This window comes from Mobula hypostoma, chromosome 11 (genome assembly GCF_963921235.1).
Source record: "Mobula hypostoma chromosome 11, sMobHyp1.1, whole genome shotgun sequence".
NCBI lineage: Eukaryota > Metazoa > Chordata > Chondrichthyes > Myliobatiformes > Myliobatidae > Mobula > Mobula hypostoma.
Window position 1 is genome coordinate 109,973,967 of NC_086107.1, and position 23,202 is coordinate 109,997,168.

The 23,202-nt window shown below is 40.1% G+C and overlaps 1 protein-coding gene across 3 annotated transcripts in view; it reads right to left on the reverse strand.

Annotated features, from left to right (window-relative positions):
* Positions 1-23,202, reverse strand: part of LOC134354098 (SUMO-conjugating enzyme UBC9) — a 57,461-nt gene that overhangs the window by 10,565 nt on the left and 23,694 nt on the right. Inside the window, exons 2-6 of one of the 3 annotated variants that reach the window (XM_063062859.1) lie at positions 22,561-22,616; positions 12,797-12,915; positions 12,616-12,701; positions 9,021-9,104; positions 1,567-1,639 (exon numbers count right to left, since the gene is read on the reverse strand). In XM_063062859.1, the coding sequence (XP_062918929.1) occupies positions 1,567-1,639; positions 9,021-9,104; positions 12,616-12,681 (223 nt within the window). In that variant the 5' untranslated portion in view covers positions 12,682-12,701; positions 12,797-12,915; positions 22,561-22,616. The remainder of the gene's footprint in view (positions 1-1,566; positions 1,640-9,020; positions 9,105-12,615; positions 12,702-12,796; positions 12,916-22,560; positions 22,617-23,202) is intronic. The other 2 variants (XM_063062857.1, XM_063062858.1) reach the window with 2 other exon arrangements.

Genomic DNA, 23,202 nt, shown 5'->3' on the forward strand with positions numbered 1-23,202 from the left:
CACAACAATGACAATAAAGATATTCTATTCTATTCTATATATATACACACACACACACACAAATATATATATAAAATTAGCTCTGGTTTCATTGAATAATGTCTTCTCACTGCATTCACCACTCCTCTTAGACCTTAAGACAGAGGAGCAGAATTAGGCCATTCGGCCCAGCAAATTTATTATCCCTCTCAATCCTATTCTCCTGCCTTCTCCCTGTAACTTTTGATACCCTGACCAATCAAGAACCAATCAACCTCCACTTTAAATATACCCAATGACTTGGCACCCATAGCAGTCTGTAGTAATGAAGTCCACAGCTTCAACGCCCTGTGGCTAAATAAAACCCTCTCCTTCACAGACCTGAGTCAAATCTATGAGAATGAACACCCCAGCCTAGGAAGCCCAGGACTAGATCAGTGTGTAGGGTCTCGTAATACAAGCCTACCCCAGAAACTGCTGAGGAAAACACTGAAAAATGCCCGCTCCATGCAAGTGCCAGTGAAATGATAGCAAGTTTAAAACCCATGCTGTTGCATCCGAACTCACACAACAGCAGGTTGCATTAACAGATTCACCGTGTGTCAAGGTCCCAAACTTTCTAGCAATAGATATATGCCAGCAACTTGGTAGCACAGCAGTTAGCTCAATTGCTCACGGCTGAGTGCACTGCTGTCTTGTAAGCTGTTAGCTGCTATCGTATTGTCTCTTATGGTATTGTCCTGTGTTTTGTTTGGCACTGAACCACAATCAATTCTGGCAATAAAGTGATTCCGATTACGCCCCGTCAGAGTCCACGGTTCGATCTCAGCAGCCTCTAATGCAGGGATTTCCAGCCTCTTTAATGCCATGGATCTCTACCGTTAACTGTGGGGTGTCTGGGCCCCAGGTTGGAACGCACTCTCAGAAGTCTCTGTACCATCCACACCACTCCCAAACCTATCCCCAACCCCTGCAACGTGTGGGTTTTCTCCAGGCGCTCTGGTTCCCTCCCACAGTCCAAATTTATCTGCTAGGTTAATTGGTCATTGTAAATTGTCATGTGAGTAGGTTAGGGTTACATCGGGGTTGTCAGGAGTTGCTGGGTTGCACAGCTCAAAGGGCCTATTCCCACAACACTTCTATATAAATAAAAGAACTCCGTATGGAATTGTCATACTGTGCACCTTTGTCACTGTAACACTTCATTATGCATTATTATATTAACTCAATGTACTGTTGGAATTAATTGATCTGTATGAACAGAATGCAAGACAAGTTTTTTTTCCACAGAACATATGACAGTAATAAACCAATTTACCAAATTTATATTTAATCTGCTATAATTGAACATGAAAAATAATCAAGTGTTGTGTCCTAATTTTAAACTGCTGCGAAGGGTCAAAAATTCTGATGAACCATTAGTTTTCAAATGTTTAATCATGGAAGATCCAATGGGAACCCAGGAGAACAAAGAACTATCAAAAACGAACAAGTCTCTCCCCCATATCATGAGATCTAGAGCATCTTGGAGGGTTCCAGCGGGTCACTGATTAATCCAAGTGACAAATGAAATGTCTGCACACTTACACTTTGGTGGCGATGAGGGATAGTCATCCTTAAACAGCATTCGAAGCTTATACTGTCCACCTTCCCACGGCGTCTAAAAGAGAAGAATATTTCATTATCACTTCTCTAAATAATCAATACTAATTTTATCATGCTGAGTAAACCATCAGCACAGTTGCAAATTCAAGCAAAATAAAAAGCAATTCTAATAATGCAAATTAATTTCTGTAAACAATTCAATTACAGGAACTTTTAGGGGATCATACTGCTTTTGCAAGAATAAAATTGATCAACCCTTCCACCACCCAGGACACAATTTTATGACAATGGCAGTAGCATTATGCTGTTGCATATTTAACTACATACACTTTATGTCAACTTGTACATCTACAGAATATTTTATGTTATTATTGCGATAATATTATACTTGTATGGGTATTTCTTTCACCAGAGCGTGGTGAATATGTGGAGGCCAAGTCATTCGGTACATTTAAAGTGTAGGTTGATAAATTCTTGATTAGTCAGGGTATGATGGGTTATGGGGAGAAGGCAAGAGATTGGGGCTGAGGGGGAATGACAGAGCAGACTCAATAGGCCAGATAGCCTTATTCTGGTGCTATATCTTATGGTCTTAAGTACTATGTTTTACATCTTGGTCCCTGAGGAACATTTTGTTTAGCTGTATATACATTGGGTTGAGTTATTCTCCAATCTTGGCAATACATTTGCAAACATTTTGTCACCATGCAAGGAGACATCACAAGTGCACTCTTCATTGTGGTGTGTCCTTCAAAAGCTTGGCCTTTATAGATTTATCAATCAGCTGATTGGTCGTCATTTCGGAAACTCAATGGTGATGTGGGGAGGAAATCTCATCACTGGTTACATAGCAAACTTCATGCGCTGTGGCCTGGAATTTTGCTCACATTGGCTCACAAATAAGATCAAGGTCTATGTCTGTTTACAGAATTGTTCGCAGAAAACCATGCTTCTAGGAACTCTCTTGCACGATGACTTTCACTGATGCCCGGGCAAATTTATGCCCCTCTCAATCTTCAAGGGTAGAGACTAGGGAGAGTTGGTCATGCCGCTTTACAGCCAGGTGATGTTCATGGACCCTCGTGGATAGTTTTCTCCCAGTTTGGCCGACATAACATTTGCTGCAGTCCCCACATGGATTTTGTAGACATTGGTCTTATCCAATAGCCAGGTACATTTATTTAGTCTTCAAAGTACTCTCCTTGACATTGCTGTTGACCTGTGCGCGACTGAAATTCTATGTATAAGTATATACGGATTGATGACAATAGACCCAAAGTGCATGCAACAGTACAGCACAGGAACAAACCCTTTGGCCTTTGATGTCTGTGCCAACCATGACTCCAAATTAAACTAATCCCATCTGCCTGCACATCTTTCTATTCCCTGCCTGTTCTTCTGCCTCTTAAACATCACTATTATGTCTGCTTCCACCACCAACCCTGACGACATATTCCAGGCACCAAACACTTTGCGTAAAAAATAACATGCCCACGCTTCTCCTTTCAACCTTCCTCTTCCCACGCTCTCTAACATTTCTCCTCTTGGGGGAAAATAAAGATTGAGTGGTATAGAGTAAACAGTCAATTTTATAAACAGGTCCACCCTCATCCCAATTCAAGCTGCACTATTTTACTCTGTGCCAGAGATGAGATTTTGATTGCGAGGTCATGTGATGTGTTTGTAACAGTTGCATGGTCATCAGGCATGTTAGGATATAAATTAATTATTACAAACAATCCAAATACATTAATCAGATACAAGGGCAAGGTTGTTTTTTTTTAAATGGAGACTGAAAGGGTACAAGCCAACCAAAGTCTTTCTTCTTGAATTATATCATTCTGACCTCCAAGATGACCACAACCTTATCGTAGGGTTTGGAGGCTTGCCTGCATCAATGACCCGGAGAGCTACATTGGCTGGAGTCAGGGCTTTATGCCTTGGCTCTTGGTAGGGTGACCCATGCCAAACAGGTCAAAGGGAAGAAGCCAGACTAAGAGTGGAAAACTGGTCCTCCAGACTTGGGGGTTCAGCTCAGCGCTAACAACCTTGAATGGTCAAAAAAATAACTTATGGAAACAGCAATAAAAAATCCTTCTACATCTGTATCCTGAGTCTCTAGCCAGATCTTGCATAACTGACAGTAGTGAAAACCGAGCGGAAACTACAGGCACAATGAAGGAAGCTCTGAACACCACCAGATAGTGGACCTTCGTTGCTGCCCTAAATGCCAGTGGCATAACAGGCAATGGCACAACATATCTCTCTGACCCACAATATGATATCTCCTACTTACCAAACAACCCTAAACTGGAACTATTTTATCATGTTAGTGGTATTCCACAACAAAATGCAAGTAAAAACCAACCATTTTCCCATACACCTGTCACTGGTGACCTAAACTACTTTTAATTCAGTCAAATTTAAATTTCCCATCTCGGTTAAATCCTGCCACGAGATTGACTTCAGCTTTTCTCGGAATAAATGTCAAATTCCACACATTTTTAATCTAGGAGTTCTCAACTGGGGTCTATGGACCCCTCAGTTAATGATAAGGGTCCATGACATAAAAAGGGTTGGGAACCCCTGGTTTAGAGCATGTTCCGTCATCTTCCTATATTAATAGGTCTATATAAATGCAAGCTGTTAATCAAGTTCCAGAAAGAAGCCTGCAAATATCATTTCATACTGTCATAGTACTTCCAACCGTACCTGGACATTCGCATACATAATGGAAGCATTTATTTATGAAGGTCCCAACTAGACAACACATTCCAAACTTTAACAACTCTGAAATAAACCTGTGTTAACATGGTGCTTAGGAAATAAGAGTCCTCAGCTCCCACTGCTTGGCTGATACCCTGTGAACAAAGTACTCACACCTTGCTATTTTAAAGCATGTTATAAACTTAATGGAAACAAGCACTGCACAACTAAAACAGGTGTTCAGGAAACACAATGGCAACTCAAACAACACAAATAGACAATGTTAGGGTGTATGCTGGAGTTGCGTTGAAGGCAAAACATTAACTTCAGCAACCAATCATTAGACCTGAATGTGGATTATAGATTATATTTAAAATGCAGCCCTGGAGCTGTGGACACCAGTTAACTGCAAACCAGACAATGCTGATTAACATTCATTTTGGGTGTCTGAAATGTGGGTGCGAAGGAGGTGTGAGAATTATATGTAATTCAAAGGAAACATTGTAGATACATTGTAACTACAGAATTGTCCTGCTGCTATCTTTGATTTTAGTATACAAACTGTCATGTAATATTAGGTCAAACAAGCCTCTTCCTCCAAGAATGTCTCATTTTATTGAATAAAACATTTCTGTATTCACTAGCTCCAGTGACTTTGTCCACATTGCAAAAGACCAGATCAAATGTCAAGACTTCGGGTAACTGGAAGATTTCTTTAAAAAATATTAAGGATGCAAAACTCAATTATTAAAAATTACTAGAGATGCAAGTCCAATTCTAATGGGAAATGAACAAGTACAGTGGATTTTGACTTACTGGACCATCGTCAATCAAGACAGCCACTTATTTGGAACAACTCTTAAAGAACAAAAAACAGGCAAGAAAATAAGTGGGATTCCCTATGCTGCTTAATTGGAACAGGAGACTGTTGTTCTATAGTTTCTAACTAACATCAGATGTGTGTACTTGTTAGACACTACACAGTGCTTAGAACAAAACACAGTTTTAAATAGCATCAATTGTGTACATTTGTGTTCAAAGAGCAGTGATTTTTATCACGGATACTTGGTGAAAAATGAGCAATAATACTATTCAGAACTGTTTTGACAACTGCAGTTTCAAGCATTTAGGTTTGGAGATGCCAGAAATGGCTAGGAGTGAAAATGAAGCAGTTTCACTACTTCAGGTTAGAAACTATGAAAAATTTGAAGGTATCGACAACCATCTTGAATGTTACAGTGAAAATGGACAGAGAATGCAATCATCAATAGCATTGTATGAAGGCAGTTCATTATCTACACTAGGTGCCTGCGTGATTTTGGTCATTTACAGTCAATGAAAAGAACGCACAGTGTATACTGGATGAATTCCTCCGTCAATAACTATTAGGAACTAGTACAGTTTTATAGTACTGAGATCATATTGACAGTGTTCTAATTTGTTCTGTATTTCATTTAAATACATAATTTGTTAGTTAAACGGTAGTTTGTTTTTTTATAACCTTTTGACTATTTCCATGAAACTTCAGCCAACTGAGGCAGCTGCTTTATTGGACCAAAATGTACTTGCCCCAATTAACCAAAATCCACTGTACTTGACAGATGTAAATGTTATAGGGCCATTAAACACAACTGAGTGGGGCTAACCGGATATTCCTTTCAGATATAGCAGATATATAATTGGTTGAACAGAGCTCATCTGTGCTGTATTAATAATTCTATTAATGCAATTGTAATAATTTTTTAAATGATCAGCACATCTTTGCTGTTAACCTCTAAAGTACAAAACCTTCCCTTTACATTAAAACCTGTATATCTTATTAAAACGGAGCACTTTACAAATGGATAAAGCACTGAATCTTCATACCCTATGTATACAAAGGAAACAGCTATCCACAGCAACAAGCAAAGCCAAGATGAACAGCTATTCACATTTTTTTGATAGTGATCCTCAAAAAAAAAGCAAACGCCAGTCAATACATTCTTCCTAATATTGAAAGATGGCATGATATATTTATTGAAACCAGAAAATCCCATTTGTGAGGGCATCTCCTCTGCAATCCATCTTTTCTCCACCTAACTGCTGACAGGACTGAAGCCATTATAAGAGTAAAATGCTAAAGCATTTTACATGAAGGGTAATTATGTTTTGCCTGAACTTGAAAATATAAGAGTTAAGCATAGCTTTTTATTTAAAACGGTCTTCCCTAGTGCTAACTAATTCAGTGCAATAACAGGGTTGTCGTGATGGGAGACTTTAATTTCTCCAATATTGATTGGCATCTCCCTAGAACAAGGAGTTTAGATGGGGTGGAGTTTGTTAGGTGTGTTCAGGAAGGTTTCCTGACACAATATGTCCATGAGCCTACAAGAGGCGAGGCTATACTGGGAAATGAACCTGGTCAGGTGTCAGGTTTCACAGTGGGAGAGCATTTTGGAGACAGTGATCACAATTCTATCTCCTTTACCATAGCACTGGGGGGAGGGGGAGGGGGGAACAAACAAGTTGGGAAAGCATTTAATTGGAGTAAGGGGAAATATGAAACTATCAGGCAGGAACTTGGAAGCATAAATTGGGAACAGATGTTCTCAGGGAATTGCATGGCAGAAATGTGATGTTTAGGGGACATTTGCGTGGCGTTCTGCATAGGTACATTCCAATGAGACAGGGATGGTAGGGTACAGGAACCATGCTGTTGAAAATCTAGTCAAGAAGAAAAGCTTATGGAAGGTTCAAACAACTGGTTAATGATAGAGATCAAGAAAATTATATGGCTAGCAGGAAGGAGCTTAAGAATGAAATTAGTAGAGCCAGAGGGGACATGAGAAGGCCTTGGGGAGCAGGATTAAGGAAAATCCCAAGGCATTCTACAAGTATATGAAGAGCAAGAGGATAAGACGTGAGAGAATAGGACCTATCAAGTATGACAGTGGAAGTCTGTGTCTGGAACCGGAGGAGGTAGCAAAGGTACTTAATGAACACTTTGCTTCAGTATTCACTACAGAAAAGGACCTTGGCGATTATAGGGATGACTTGCAGCAGACTGAAAAGCTTGAGCATATAGACATTAAGAAAGAGGATGTGCTGGTGCTTTTGGAAAGCATCAAGTTGGATACGTCACCGGACCTGGACGAGATGTACCCCAGGCTACTGTGGGAGGCGAGGGAGATTACTGAATCTCTCACGATGATCTTTGCATCGTCAAGGGGGATGGGAGAGGTTCTGGAGGACTGGAGGGTTGCAGATGTTGTTCCCTTATTCAAGAAAAAGAGTAGAGATAGCCCAGGAAATTATAGACCAGTGAGTCTTACTTCATTGGTTGGTACGTTGATGGAGATCCTGAGAGGTGGGATTTATGAACATTTGGAGAGGCATAATAGGATTAGGAATAGCCAGCATAGCTTTGTCAAAGGCAGGTTGTGCCTTACGAGCCTGATTGAATTTTTTGAGGATGTGACTAAACACATTGATGAAGGTAGAGCAGTAGATGTCGTGTATATGGATTACAGCAAGACATTTGACAAGGTACTCCATGCAAGACTTATTGAGAAAGTAAGGAGGCATGGGATCCAAGGGGACATTGCTTTGTGGATCCAGAACTGGCTTGCCCACAGAAGGCAAAGAGTTGTTGTAGACAGGTCATATTCTGCATGAGGTCAGTCACCAGTGGTGTGCCTCAGGGATCTGTTCTGGGACCCCTACTCTTTGTGATTTTTATAAATAACCTGGATGAAGAAGTGGAGGGATGGGTTGCTGATGACACAAAGGTTGGAGGTGTTGTGGATAGTGTGGAGGGCTGTCAGAGGTTACAGCGGGACATTGACAGGATGCAAAACTGGGCTGAGAAGTGGCAGATGGAGTTCAGCCCATATAAGTGTGAGATGGTTCACTTTGGTAGATCACATATGATGGCAGAATATAGTATTAATGGTAAGACACTTGGCAGTGTGGAGGATCAGAGGGATCTTGGGGTCCAAGTCCATAGGACACTCAAAGCTGCTGCGCAGGTTGACTCTGTGGTTAAGAAAGCATACAGTGCATTGGCCTTCATCAATTGTGGGATTGAGTTTAGGAGCCGAGAGGTAATGTTGCAGCTATATAAGACCCTGGTCAGACCCCACTGCACTGTGCTCAATTCTGGTTGCCTCACTATAGGAAGGATGTGGAAACCATAGAAAGGGTGCAGAGGAGATTTACAAGGATGTTGCCTGGATTAGGGAGTATGCCTTATGAGAATAGGTTGAGTGAACTCAGCCTTTTTTCCCTTGGAGCGACGGAGGATGAGAGGTGACCTGATAGAGGTGTATAAGATGATGAGAGGCATTGATCAAGTCAGAGGCGTTTTCCCAGGGCTGAAGTGACCAACAAGAATGGGCACAATTTTAAGGTGCTTGGAAGTAGGTACAGAGGTTGTCAGGGTTAAGTTTTTACGCAGAGAGAGTGGTGAGTGTGTGGAATGGGCTGCCAGTGACGGTGGTGGAGGCAGATATAAAAGGGTCTTTTAAGAGACTCCTAGATAGGTATACGGAGCTTAGAAAAATAGAGGGCTATGGGTAACCCTGGATAATAGTACATGTTCGGCACAGCATTGTGGGCTGAAGGGCCTTTATTGTGCTATAGGTTTTCTATGATTCTATTTTTAACTCCTGTTCTAAGTAACCCTAGCCACAAAGACTACTACGAAAAGGGCTCTTACTATCATGTGGTACGTGGATTGCTATAATACTTACTGCCTTTTTCCCTGGAATAGCGCATTCCCAGTTCATTAAGTTTAAAGTACCATCCGGATTCTTCGTGGGCACTGCAACAAAGCCCTGCAGGTAGAACAAATTACACGAGTTAAAGTTGAACATAAAACTACAGAAAACTTCTTTTAAACAAATATCCAAACCTGAAGGAGCTCACCCAAAAACAAAACCATGGGATTTGAAGAATACTGAATCTTACACTAATGTCAAGCAATGTTCTTCCTCTCGCTCAGGGATAATTCATTGAAAGTGGCGTCACAGGTTGTAAACTGACCTTTTGGCAAATTGGCCTTAGTGAAGAGTACAGGACTTGGAATGTTATGAAGATGGCTGGAGAGGACAAATTTGCAGTGTTGTGTGTATTTCTGGTCACCTACCTAAGGGAAATAATTCAGTAAGATTGAAAGAGCGCAGAGAAAATTTAAAAGGATGTTGCCAGGACTTGTGAAAAAGGTTGAATCGATTAGGACCACCAGGTCAGTAACAGTTATAAACCCTTCAACCATCAGGCTCCTGAACCAGCATCAATAAGTTCATTCACCCCAACAATGAAATGATTTCACAACCTATTGACTCACTTTCAAGGACTCTACAAGTCATGTTCTCAGTATTATTTACTAGTTATTTATTATCTATCATTATTAAGTTTTTTTTTGTATTTACAGTTTGTTTTCTTTTGCAAATTGGTTATTTGTCAGATTTTGCTTTTGTGTAGTTTTTCATTGATTCTACCGCACTGCTTTGCTCTGTGAATGCTAGCAAGAAAATGAACCTCAGTGTACTTTGAATATAAATTTCCTTTGAACTTTATTCCCTGGAGAATGAGGGGAGACTTGCTAAAGATGTACAAAATTATCAGGGGTATAAATTTCTTTATCATCCGCTCAGGATGGGTGAGACTCGAACTAATAATGGTCATGGGTTAAGGGTGAAAGGTGAAAGGTGAAATGTTTAAGGGGAATTTCTTCACTCATAGAATGTTGTGTGTGGAATCCGCTGCCGGCGGAAGTGATGGTTGCAAGTCCAATTGCTATATTTAAGAGAAATTTGCATAGATGGGAAGGACACAGACGGCAATGGCCAAGGTGAAGGTAGATGGGATTAGGCAGAATAACAGGTTGACATGCAGATGAGCTGAAGGGCCTGTTTCTGTGACTCCCTCTTGGTGAATGATCAGAACTGCTGAAAGTATTTATCAGCTTCTATTACGGCAAATAATCAGAGGCTCCATAGAATAAGGATTTGACTACATCTTGACTACAGGGTTAGGGAGGGAATCCCAGAGCACGGAGGCTGTGCAGTTAAAACAGTAATGGAGTGATGGGAATTGAAAATCATTGAGGGGTTGAAGCAGAGTCTGGGTAAGAGATTGGAACACTGGTGCCACGGTAGCATGGTGGTTAGAACAGCTTGGGCCTTTTTGGAGTTCCATTTTGACCTCTGTGTAGGGAGGCTGCGTGTGAGGGGAAGGGCTGGGTGGATCTGATCAAGCAGTGCAGCTGCCCAACATAGATGTGGGTCCCAGGGATGCACCTTGCCTGGCTGGTACAGTGAATAAGGCTATCGCCAGGCACTGGCAGCAGCTCTCCCAATGTTGGCAGATCACCTGGGACCCAACAACTCTCTCATCAATAGAAACTATCGTCTCACCTTCTCTTTATCTGGGTGCATAGTTCTTCTCAGCCCATAGATTTGCCCAATGATCTCAGTTATCATAGAAGACTCCAAGTTGAAAATGCTCACATTTCTTTAGTTTAGGATCAGACTAAATTGTTTATCCCTAGATTAATCTACATATTTATTTATTTATTTAGGGATACAGCACAGAAACAGGCCCTTCCAGCCGCGCCAGCCAGCAACACCTGATTTAACCCTCGCCTAATGACAGGACAATTTACAATATGACCAATTAACCTACTAACCACTACGTCGTTGGACTGTGGGAAGAAACCAGAGCACCTGGAGGAAACCCATGCATTTCACAGGGAGGAAGTACAAACTCCTTACAGAGGACACTGGGATTGAACTCCAATACCCTGAGCTGTAGTAACGTCATGCTAACCACTATACTGCAGTGGCACCCCATTTGAAACACAGAAGTGATTATTTTGAGTCTTCTACCAGCAGCATAAGTTTTCCAAATCCAAAAATTTAGTTAGGTAAAATCAGAGTATTTTTGGAGCAGGTGATAGGAGGGATGAATTACCCACTCTGACTAATAGTGACAACTTGCACAGCTGAAATGGCCAATCTTTTACTACATTGCTGAAATTATCAGGTGGATAAGCTTCCATAACACAACAGCCCCTACTCTATGATCCTACAGTGACTTTAAAAAAAAAAATTCCACTTGGTGGAAAGAATTGCAAAAATATAATAGGTTCAGGGAATTGAATGGCACTACGAGATTGAAAGGGTTAACATACGAGGAGCATCAGATAGCTCTGGACCTATACCACTGGTGTTTAGAAGAATGGGGGCGGGGGGGGGAAAGAGAGAAGGATATCTCATTGAAAACCTATCAAATATTGAATGGTCTAGACAGAGTGGATGTGGGGAGCATTTTTCATACAGTGGGTAAGTCTAGGTCCAGACAGTATCACCCCAGAATAGACTGACATCCATTTTGAAGAGAGATGAGGAGGAATTTCTTTAGCTAATGTGTGGAACTCATTGCCACAGGTGGTTGTGGAAGCCAAGTCATTGGGTATATTTAAAGTGGAGGTCAAAGTTCTTGATTAGTCAGGGCATCAAAAAGTTACGGCAAGAAGGCCGGACAATGGGGTTGAGGGGGATAATAAATCAGCCATGATAGAATGGCAGAGCAGATCCAAGGAGTCGAATGGCCTAATTCTGTTCCTTTTGCCTTGTGGTCTTACACCCAAGGAGGTGGCATCAACTCATTAGCTTAAATGACTTCCTTATAAATGATGGTGTGCCATGATTCTAACCAATAGTTTTTTTTTATTTGCAGCTACGGTCAACTAGTCCAAGGAAAACAGTTAAAATGTTCACCAAGTCAAGATGAAGTGTAGCATAGTGGTTAGCACAACACTAGTACAGCACCACAACCCAGGTTCAAGGAGTTTGTACGGTCTCCCTGTAGGTTTCCTCCCACACTCCAAAGGCGTATGGGTTAGTAGTTTAATTGGTCAGATGAGTGTAATTGGGTGGCGTGGGCTGCATCTCCAAATAAAATAAATTGAGCAGTACACTAACTTCGAGCTACTCAATACACCTCGCTGGAATACAAAATTACACAGATATCAAAAATAAAATTAATATCGAAAACAGTGAAATGTAAAATGTTTGCTGAAGAACACACATGGTCCTGCCGAAGGGTTTCAGCCCGAACCTTCGACCACTCTTTTCCATAGATGCTGCCTGGCATGCTGAGTTCCTCCAGCATTTTGTGTGTGTTGCTCGGATTTCCATCATCTGCAGGTTTTCTCCTGTTTATGGTTTAGCTGGTAAGCCTGGAACCTGGCATCCAATACCTGGGATCCTCGATTCCAGGAAGGATTCACTTTTTTGATCTACTGAATTCCTAAACATTGCTGTTGAACTGCATACTTACAAAAGGGTGGTCTTTTCTCCAAGCTTTTCTTTCTTGTGCAAGTCGACTCAATGCAATTCCAGACATCGTTTTACTTCAACAGTCCCCTGCAAAAAACAATTGGCCAGGTGTTCATGGAAGAGTATAATTTTTGCCCGACTATTGAGATTTTCAGAAGTGGGCAGAAGAACATTTTAAATACCTGCACTGAAGTCTGAGGGGAGTGATTTGGTGGGGAATAAAAATGCATTTTGTTCTTCCAAACTGAGTTATGCCTGCGAACAGTACCTGTGTTTCCCCTCACATATTGGTAGCGGGTGACTGGTACAGAAGACAAATTAAAATCAATGGAATGTAAATGGCACAAGCTTGTAAGTGCATTTTAGTAAACTCATCTTGGATAAACTTGTGCTCCCTTTCCCAACAGAAGAAAATCTTAATGAAAAGCATGAATGAGGAAAGCAGCAATAGTGAACAAAACAACTGAAGCAGCACAAGTGATACACAGATAAAAGAGCTTGCGCAGAACTCTATATCCATGTAAGATACTCTGATGAGGGAGAAGTCCTCTGAACTCCTCCAAGATCATGGAGCAGTATGCATCGGCTAAAGCAACCCAGTGTCACACGAGCACAATGTCATCTCAAGCCATTCAGACAGATGAAAGGTTCTGATGAAAAAGATCATCGACCTGAAACGTTAACTCTGTTTCTCTCTCCATAGATGCTGCCTGACTTGCTGAACATTTCCAGCATTCTCTGCTTTTATTTCAGAAAGGCTTGACATTTTCCACAGCAGAAACAAACAAAAGGCCACTGGGGAGTTCTAAAAGTAGAAGAAACAGATACATCACCAAAACTTGAGATTTAAAATCATGATCATCTACCACTCGTTTTTCCCAACAGTTTAAAATGTGCTTCAAACTCTCTCCGGGACATACTGCACAATAACATATTGCATTTATGTACACAAGAGATTCTGCAGATGCTGGAAAGCCAGAGCAACACACACAAAATGGCTGGCACAACTCAGCAGGTCAGGCAACATCTCAGAAAATAAATAAAATAGTTGATGTTTTGGGTGAGACCCTTCATCAGGACAGGAAAAAAAGGGAGAAGATGTCGAATGAAAAGGTGCGCGGGGGAGGAGAGGAATGAAAAGATTCATCCCAACTTAATAGCTTGAACATCGATATCTCCTTCCGGTAATTTTCCCCCTCCCCCTTCCCTCTTCTTTTATTCCCCACTTTGGCCTCTTGCCTCTTCTCCTCACCTGTCTATCACCTCCCCCGGTGCCCCTCCTCCTTCCCTTTCTTCCATGGTTTACTCTCCTTTCGTATCAGATTCCTTCCTCTCCAGCCCTTTATCTTTCCCCACCCACCTGGCTTCACCTATCACATTGTAGCTTGTCCTCCCTCCCCTCCCTCCATCTTTTTATTCAGGTGTCTTTCCCGTTCCTTTCCAATCCTGAAGAAGTGTCTTGGCCCGATGCTAACTGACCTGCTGAGTTCCCCCAGAATTTTCTGTAGCAACATTAACATACTGAAACATTCCAAACTGTTTTACAGCCACATTAACAACATTTGATACTGGTCCCCACGAGAGGATCCAATAGATAACTAAAAGCTTGGTCTATAGATGGAGCTTAAAGAGCATCTTGGAGAGGAGAAATGCAGAGAAGCCAGGGACTGAATTTGGAACCTAAAGAGCTGAAAGGGAAACAGCAATGGCATGATAATGACAATCTGAAATACCAAAGACTTTGAAATTGGAGATTTCACGGGGTTGCAACAGTAGAGAAGATTAAAGGTTTAAAAAAAGGCAGGAACTTCTAATGAAAGGATGAGAAAAAAAAATAGCCATCACTAGACCAGGAACGAGAAATAAAAGAGTTTCCAGATAGCCCATTCATACACAGAAAAGTTCTGAAGCGATTTCCAATCCAAATTACATAAACCCTTCAGCAAATAGGGAGGGGATCACTAAAAATAAAAAAAGGGAACCATAGAGACTTATCATGTCAAGGTAGATTAATGGTAAAAAGCATATTCTGCATCCTGTCTATCCTAGGTATAGTCTGTTATCAGTCTCCAGACATTCCCAAATCTGTAAGACAGTGCTTGAGGCATCATCAGGGTTTATTTTAACTAAGTGTATCGCATTCGGAATGGTTGCAACCCACTAGTCCAAGTCATCTTTCTACCTATTAAAAACCTTCTAAAAACAGAACTATGGTTTTGAAAATAGTTAAAGCGCTAATAACTTATGAATAAGAATAAAAAATTAAACCTATCTTTCCTCCCATTCACAAACTGTACATTAGAGAGCAGACTCTGTAAGACAATTAAAATTCTGGAACATTCATCACATCATCAGGTTTTGTTAAGGATTCAACTCCAATGTTATTTTAACAGACACAAAAAAATTTGAACCACATAACCAAAAGAAATCAAAGGAAGATTATTTTCCCCGAGAAACAGTTTACCGGATGAGCACCCAAATTTACCATTAACACTGGCCCAAGTTTTCTGCTCTTTTACTGAAAGATATCTTAGTATGCTGTGGAAATGCATGAAACATCAAGTAACAGAATTAAGCAAATAGTTTCACCCTCAAGATAACTTGTGAAGCCTGTTAAAAATAAGCCTATAAAAACAATTCTTTCTTATGAAATACAACAGACAGCGGAGCAGTAAACCGACATACAGAACTAATGGATTGTATGATTCAAGAGCAGCCCATGAATGGAGGTTCACAACATAGAAGTATAGTGCTAGGTCATTTTCAGCCTCTCAAGCTAGTCATTATTCCTTTAAAATGAAAGACAATTTATACCTTAGCATTTTTCTCCCATGTATACATACTCTTATCTTAGTCATCAGCATAGATACAGGCCCTCAGGCTTGTAGCATCCATGTCGACCCTTGTATTTATCTATACTAGTCCTAACTTATTTAGTCCCCAGCCTTCAACACCTTATGTGTTCCTCAAGAGTATCCCACACGTATTTGACCACTGTGAGAAAAATTCACCATCCTAGCTCTCTTCTTACAAATCTGCCTTCTTGTTTGGACACACTCCAATAAGGAATAAAAAAAATCTACCCTCAATTTTATATACTTCCATCAAGTCAACCCTCAACATCCTCTGCTCCAGGAAAAACAAAGCCACTCTACCAATCTCTCCTTATAATTGAAATGCTCCAATCCAAACGACATCCTGGCAAATCTCTTCTGCACTCTCTCCAACAGTCACATCTTTCCTATAGTGTGGCTACCAGAAATGCACACAATAGGTGTGGCCTGTGCAATGATTTATGAAGTTGTACCATGATGGTTCTATTTTATATGTTATGCCACACCTGATGAAAGCACAATCTCATAAATCTTCTTGACCATCGTTATTTAACTTGTGCTGTCAATGTCAGGGATCTGTGGTTGTTCTCCGAGGTCATTCTGTCAACACTCCCTAGGGTCCTATCATTTACTATAATCAACAGTTCTTTGACCTTCCAAAATGCATCACTTCTCACTTGTCAAGATTAAATTCCATCTGCCATTACTCTGGCCAACTTTCAGCTGATCAATATCAAGCAACAGCCTAACAAAATCCTCATTATCTACATCACAAGTGTTCAACTGAATGACAACATTCCTTATTCAGGAAAAATTAAGTTACCAATATTGTGAAGGCATCTGGGCAAATCTGCAAATGAGCCATGCCATCCACAACAAGCAATTAATTCAGCCACAACCAATGAAACTCTAATTACAAACCATCTGCAGAAACCACCTTCAATCAAATGACGTTCCCCATGTTAACAAGGTTAAACAAATCCATTGCTTACATGAACTTAAGCAATGGACATACATCTCATCTGAATCAATGGACTCTTTGGCACTTCTGCTGCTCGCATGGTGTGGGGGGGGGTTAATGTTTTGCTGCTGCTTCTGAGAAGGGAGGGGCTTCAATGTTTCTGTTGTTCTATGGGGTTACTTCATGGATGTCTGCAAAGAGGACGAATTTCAGGTTGTGTACTGGGTACATACTCCTAGTATTAAATGCATATTTAATACCTTTGAACTTATGTTCTCGTTATTTATCACTATTTATTTATATTTGCATTTGCAGTTTGCTGTCTTCTGCACTCCAGCTGATCTTTAATTGATCCTGTTATAGCTACTGTTCTATAGATTTGCTGAGTATGCCCACAAGAAAATGAATCTCAAGGTTGTATATGGTGACATATATGTACTTTGATAATAAATTTATTTTGAACCTTGATTTTTATCTACAATTCATAACCAGCACATTCAGGAAAAACCTTTAAAAAGTTATGTTTACTATCAACAAGTCTTAAAAAGAAAAAAAGAAATAAAATTGATGAGTTACAGATAACCACATGGTCTGAGAATTTCCACAGAAGCTTGAATTTTTAAAAATTGACATGTTTCTCTAATTACCATCAGCTTTGTCCAAATCATGGAAATTATCATGAGCAGCAGCTAACAAGAATACTGGTCAAGATTACACCATTTAATTAGTAGAATATCCAGAATTAGTCCTAATAGTCTTTTCAATCATGGCATGCATCTTAGTCTCAAGGACACCAAACCAAGTATAAGAGATATTAACTGCTGGAAACATTAGTCATTCTGTTTATTATCGTTTGCTGCAAAATAATAAGACACAAGCAGAAGGATCTAGCCATTTGGCCATTCAAGTCTGCCCATCATTCCATGGCCGACCTATTATCCCTCAACTCCATTCTTCCTTTCAACCTCTGGTTTAACTATACCCAATGACTTGGCCTCCACAGCCATCCATGACAATGAACTCCACAGACCCGCCACCCTTCAGCCAAAGAATCTCCAGTTACTGGAACAGAATGACCTCTGGTTGTAGGACAAGTGAGGATACCTTCATAACAAAATTAGCCTGGGGTTCTCCAAGGTGCAAATTTAAGGATTTCTTTTTCTTAAAACCTCCAAGAAACAGTATCAATATTCAGCTGATTTTGTGATCCTACTTCCAAGTCTCTACTAGCATTACACCATGTACAAAACTTTAGTAGTCTTATACATCCCAAGATCAACTTTCATCCTCATTCAATGTATTGTCAAAGGCATTTTTTCCTCGTCTCATGCATCTCTAATTCTTAGCCTTGTATCACTCCCATTATTGTCAAATCCTGGGTCTCAACTTCAATATTCTTCCAGTTGGTTGCACTTCCAAACGCTACAACCAATTCAGAGTGTCGCTACCCTCGTTATTTCTGCACATCCATCCTCCATAGTTTTACTGGTGTTCGTTGAGGCTCCCAAGACTCCGTAAGAATCAGGTTCTCAGTCTCCTGGGTAAATGTTATTTACCCTACCCACTCTCTGCAATTTCATCGGGTACCCATTCTCTATACACCTTCATACAGGAAAGATTACTCCCATATTCTTCAATGCTGACAGTTCTTTTGGTTAATATGCCCCAAAATCCACCCTCATCTTCTGCAATATCACCTATGGTCACTCTAAAAACTATCTTTGTAGTGGTTCTAATCTATGAAAATGTAGCTGGCAAGAACAATCGGAGATGATTTATATTCTTGAAATATAAATTTGAAAGTTACAGCCAACTCCAGTTAACATTTTTCATGACATACAAGGGCTAGCACAACTGTAGCTGCAACCTCTTATTAGAAAGCAACATTTCATGCAAGGTTGGTAGAAATCAAAGTCTCAACGCCTGAGTTACTGCCACTTGGCGCCAGGTTATCACCAAGTCTTTTTGACAGTATGCCTAAACATGTTGATTTATGAACTGAGAGAACAGAGTGTTCCTGTCTCAAGAAACATTGCCAGCTGAGAAACACACTCAAATTAACTCCAAGCAATTACATTTTAAAAATTGACAAAGAAAGATATTCAACTCCTAAAAAACAGTGCTGAAGGACTGACTGATTTGTAATCATTTTAAGGTGGGATGTGACTTTTTACTTTTCAATGAATAGCCTTTATCACAAGATGGAAAGATCTAGTAGGTGTTCTTACAGTATGTTGGAGGAACTCTCCAGGTCAGGCAGCAGCCATGGAAAGAAATAAACAGTTGACATTTTGGGCCGAGACTGTTTATGCTTCTGCCTGACCTTCTGAGCTCCTCTGACTTTCTCTGGATTTCTAGTATCTACAGAATCTCTTGTATTTATGGGGGCTCCTACATGCAGGATATTATCAATTACCAAACAACATGCAATTCTTTCCATGTGTAAATAAAACTATAACCAACTGTGTGGGGAATCTTGGAAATCTACAACATAGGAGGCCCTTCAGCCCAATATATCTAACAAAATTCAAATGACCCCCAAGAACCCCCAGCTTCTAGTCCAACCCTTTTTTATGCCATCAACCTCTACCATTAACCGAGGGGTCAGTAGATCCCAGGTTGGGAACGCCTGCTCTAGCCACATGTGCCTCTTTCACAGTTGCACCAAGACTTCCAGAACCCTCTGGGTGAAATTTATTCTCCCGAGCAACTCCATCTTCATAAAAATCCTAGTAATTAACCCAAGAGTAGAGGTTGTTCGTATTGACCCCAAAGCTCTCAATTTTACTTTAAATCTTCCCTCGGCCATAAAGAAAAGCACTTCAATTTAATTGCTCATTAATTCTGTAATCACAGCAACATCCTCACAGATCTTTTCTAAACACAATATAGAAAGCCATTTCATCCATTCTGTATCGCAAGATTTCCCACTTACACCAAGGCCACAATTAAGCATGACACATATTGGGCAAAAATAAGACACAAAATCTTCAATTATTATATTCTTCTAACCCGTTTGAAATGATAATTTCTAGTGTTTACAAAGAAAATAGTATTAAACAGGTGAAACTACTACAGTACGTGTCTCTCAAGTTTTTTTTGGAAAAAACCTTGAAGTTGATTTCAGATAGCTGTTGAAATAGCTAAAAGCTCTGAATAGAAGGTCAGATATTTGTATTGTGTTGAGCTGGGGAGTTGGATATCCAAAATGCAATTGGCAGTCTAGACAGCATTTTAGTTACAAGTGGTCTAGAGTAAGTATAGGATGTTAATAAGACCTTTATGCAGAGTATGATGTTCCACGTTTAGATGTTTCAGTGACTCAATTAAGTTAAGCATAGAACAGTACAGGCCCTTCACCCACAATGTCTTGCCAACCTTTTAACTTACTCCCAGATCAATCGAACCTGTCCTCTCACATAGCCCTCCATTTTCCTTTCATTCATGTCTACTTAAAGAGTCTCTTAAATGTTCCTAATGCATCTGCCTCTACCACCAACATGCCAAGTGCATTCCTTACACTTACTGCTCTCTGTGTAAAAGAAACCTACCAGGCATTCCTTTATGCTTTCCTTCAAAGTATGTCCTTTCATATTAGCCATTCTTACACTGGAGGAAAAGTCTCTGGTTGTCCTCTCCACCTATGCCTCTTATCAACTTATACACCTCTTATCCTTAGCTCCAAAGAAAAATGGCCTTGTTCACTCAACCTTTCCTCACAAGACACGTTCTCTAATCCAGACTGCATCCTGGTAAATCCCCTCTGCACCCTCTCTAAACTTTCCACATCCTTTCTATTATGAGGCAAACAGAAATGAACATAATACTTCAAGTGTGGTCTTAACCAGAGTTTTATAAAGCTGCACACAGGACAGTACAGTAGCATAGTGGTTAGCACAACGCTTACAGTACCAGCAAACCAGGTTCAATTCCCGCAGTTGTCTGTAAGGAGTTAGTACATTCTCCCCGTGACCACGTGGCTTTCCTCTGAGTGCTCTGGTTTCCTCCCATAATCCAGAAGATGTATCAATTGGTAGGTTAATTGGTCATTATAAATTATCCCATGATTAGGTTAGGGTTAATTTGGGGGTTGCTGGGCAGCGTGGCTCGAGGGGCCAGAAGGCCCTACTCTGTGCTGCATCTCAATAAACAAACAAAAATAAATAACATTACCTCATGGCTCTTCAACTCAATCCCTTAAATGATGAAGGCCAACACAACATATGCCTTCTTAACCACACCGTCAACTTGCGCAACTCTGAGGGATCTATGGACATGGACTCTGTTCTTCCACACTGATTAGAATCCTGCCATTAACCTTATACTGTGTCATCAAATTCCACCAGCCAAAATGCATCACTTCATGCTTTTCTGGATTGAACTCCATCTGCCAGTTAGTCAAAATAGTTAGGGATTCAACAGGTTAAAGACAGAGAAACCAGATCCTTTAGCAAGGAATTACAAACCAGTAGTAATCTGAGCATTAAAGTATTACAGAAAGAAATCAAGCATTAAAAAAACATGAAATCTAGAACTTCTAACACCTCCCAAAAGGCTCAGGATACTGGATATGTTGAAATTTTAAGTCATCAGATTGATGGAGGTGGATAACCAGGAATCCACAAGGGCAGGCAAATAGAGCTGCCATATAGTTCAGCCATCTACAAACTAAATAATTGTTACAATGGCCTCAAGGGGCTGATTGCTTTACTTGTATTACTGAAAGCAACAGCTAGTAGTACTCAAAATCATGTATAGGATCCAATAGCACAAAAATGTAAAATACCTTAAGTGCAATACTGATTCATGATGCACTCAAAGGTGCCCTCCATTCAATAAAATGTTAAAATAAGCCCCTAGCCTGCCATCCCACTGCATTACTCTGAACAACATGAGAGTAAATCCTATTTCTCTGAGCAGAATCTTTCAACCAACAACTGAAACAGATGATCTATTTTCTTCATGATTATACTTCAAAAATATTAGCTGAAAATTAACTTTGGAACAATGGATTTACAAAAAGCACTATAATATACACCAAGTTTAGCCACCAATGTCTTTACTTTCAAAAGCACGTCCAATAACAATGGACAAGGATTTTGCTTCCTGAATATTTTTGAGTCTAGATCATGAAGATCACTATGAAATTTCCCTATTACACACCTTTTTTTTTTGAAGTTGCCTATTTTTGTTATTTCAATTCTCAATTCAAGTCAATTAAGATGTTGTCCACAATATAGGCTGAAGTTTTCTACGTTATCCAGACATGCCTGGGCATGCTTAGGGAGGGCGGATGCTGTATGGCAGGACAGGACAGGTTTTAGAAAGGCTATAAAACCACACACACACACACACACACACACACACACACACACACACACACAGTTTTACGCATTATACTTACATGATTTGTGATCACACTGATGCACATGCTCTACCTGCATAAAATACTGTGTGTACGCTTTATAATCAAGTAACAGTATTTTCAGGAGTACTTGTATTTACAAAATGTCTCACCAACATTGAAATAGCCAGGATATATGTTACAGTTGTGGTGAGTATATGCTTAAATCTCAGACACAGCATGACTCCTCTTATTAAGAAAGCCTATGAACTCCACTTTGGGTGTAAAACTGGCGACCAAGACAAAGCCTAGGCTCCTCACATTTGATGCATTCCCATTTAGCCATCTTCCCTACAAATCTTGGCGCTGTCAGTGACGAGCACAGTGAAAGGTTTCATCAGGACATTGCAGTCACGGAGAAACAGTATCAGGGCAACTAGAGTCCATCAATGCTGGCTGATTATTGTAAAAACACTGTATTCAATATAAGTTATGTTGTGTTTCTCCAAATTCCTACGTAATACAAGTAGTCTGAAATTATATTTGTGTTCAGCTTCAAGCAGTCTACCATAAACAAAAAAAGTTTCTGAGGAAGCAACACTTCCAAAAAATATTTGTTGTCCAGTGTAATGAGTTTTCAGAAGCTCACAAAAAAAAGCTAAAGGTAAAATAGCAATGATGAAAACACATTAAGTCAATCAGGTTAAAAACTTTGGTGAGGAACTACGATCAAAATGATAGCTCATCAGCACAAACATATGCAATAATTAACTACTTGACAGAAAAAAAAGTTATCAAATTCTGTACCTTCAAGTTGGTCGTGGGCACTTTCAATGTTGTCTTGTCACCAGAATCTCTCAGTCCTATGCATGCAAATCAAAAATAAGTGAAAAACGGCATTGTGAAGATCTGACTCTGGTTATTAGCCTAAATGCAACTTCACTGTCCACTGATGCCTAAGCAGGCAGTAAACCTAGCAACCTCACCCTCAAACTCCAGAAATTCAATTTTAAAGTTAATACATTGGCTGAATATGTGAACAAGCGGCAGATCATGTTTTGGCGGGAAAAAAATAAAGGAAGTGTAGACTAAATGAGTACAAATCTGAAGAATTTACGAATGGGACCTGGATGTATACATATACTTAAAGCTTTGTGTTAGAAGGAATTGAGAGAACAATTGGTAAAACAATGGAATTTGGGACTTAATAAATCAAATAATCACAGAAATACAAAATAAGGGAGATTATGGAAGCGAAGAATACAAAAGCAGGCAGATTATGTAGGTGTATCTGCATATGTGGTTCAATGAAGGTGCTAAAATAGGTTGGGAAAGTGGCTAAGGAATCTTGGGCACATAGTACAATAACAAGGAAAACATGGTGAACATTATAAAACAATGGTTCAGTCATGACAACAGTAGTATCCAATTTTGGACAAGGCATATCAG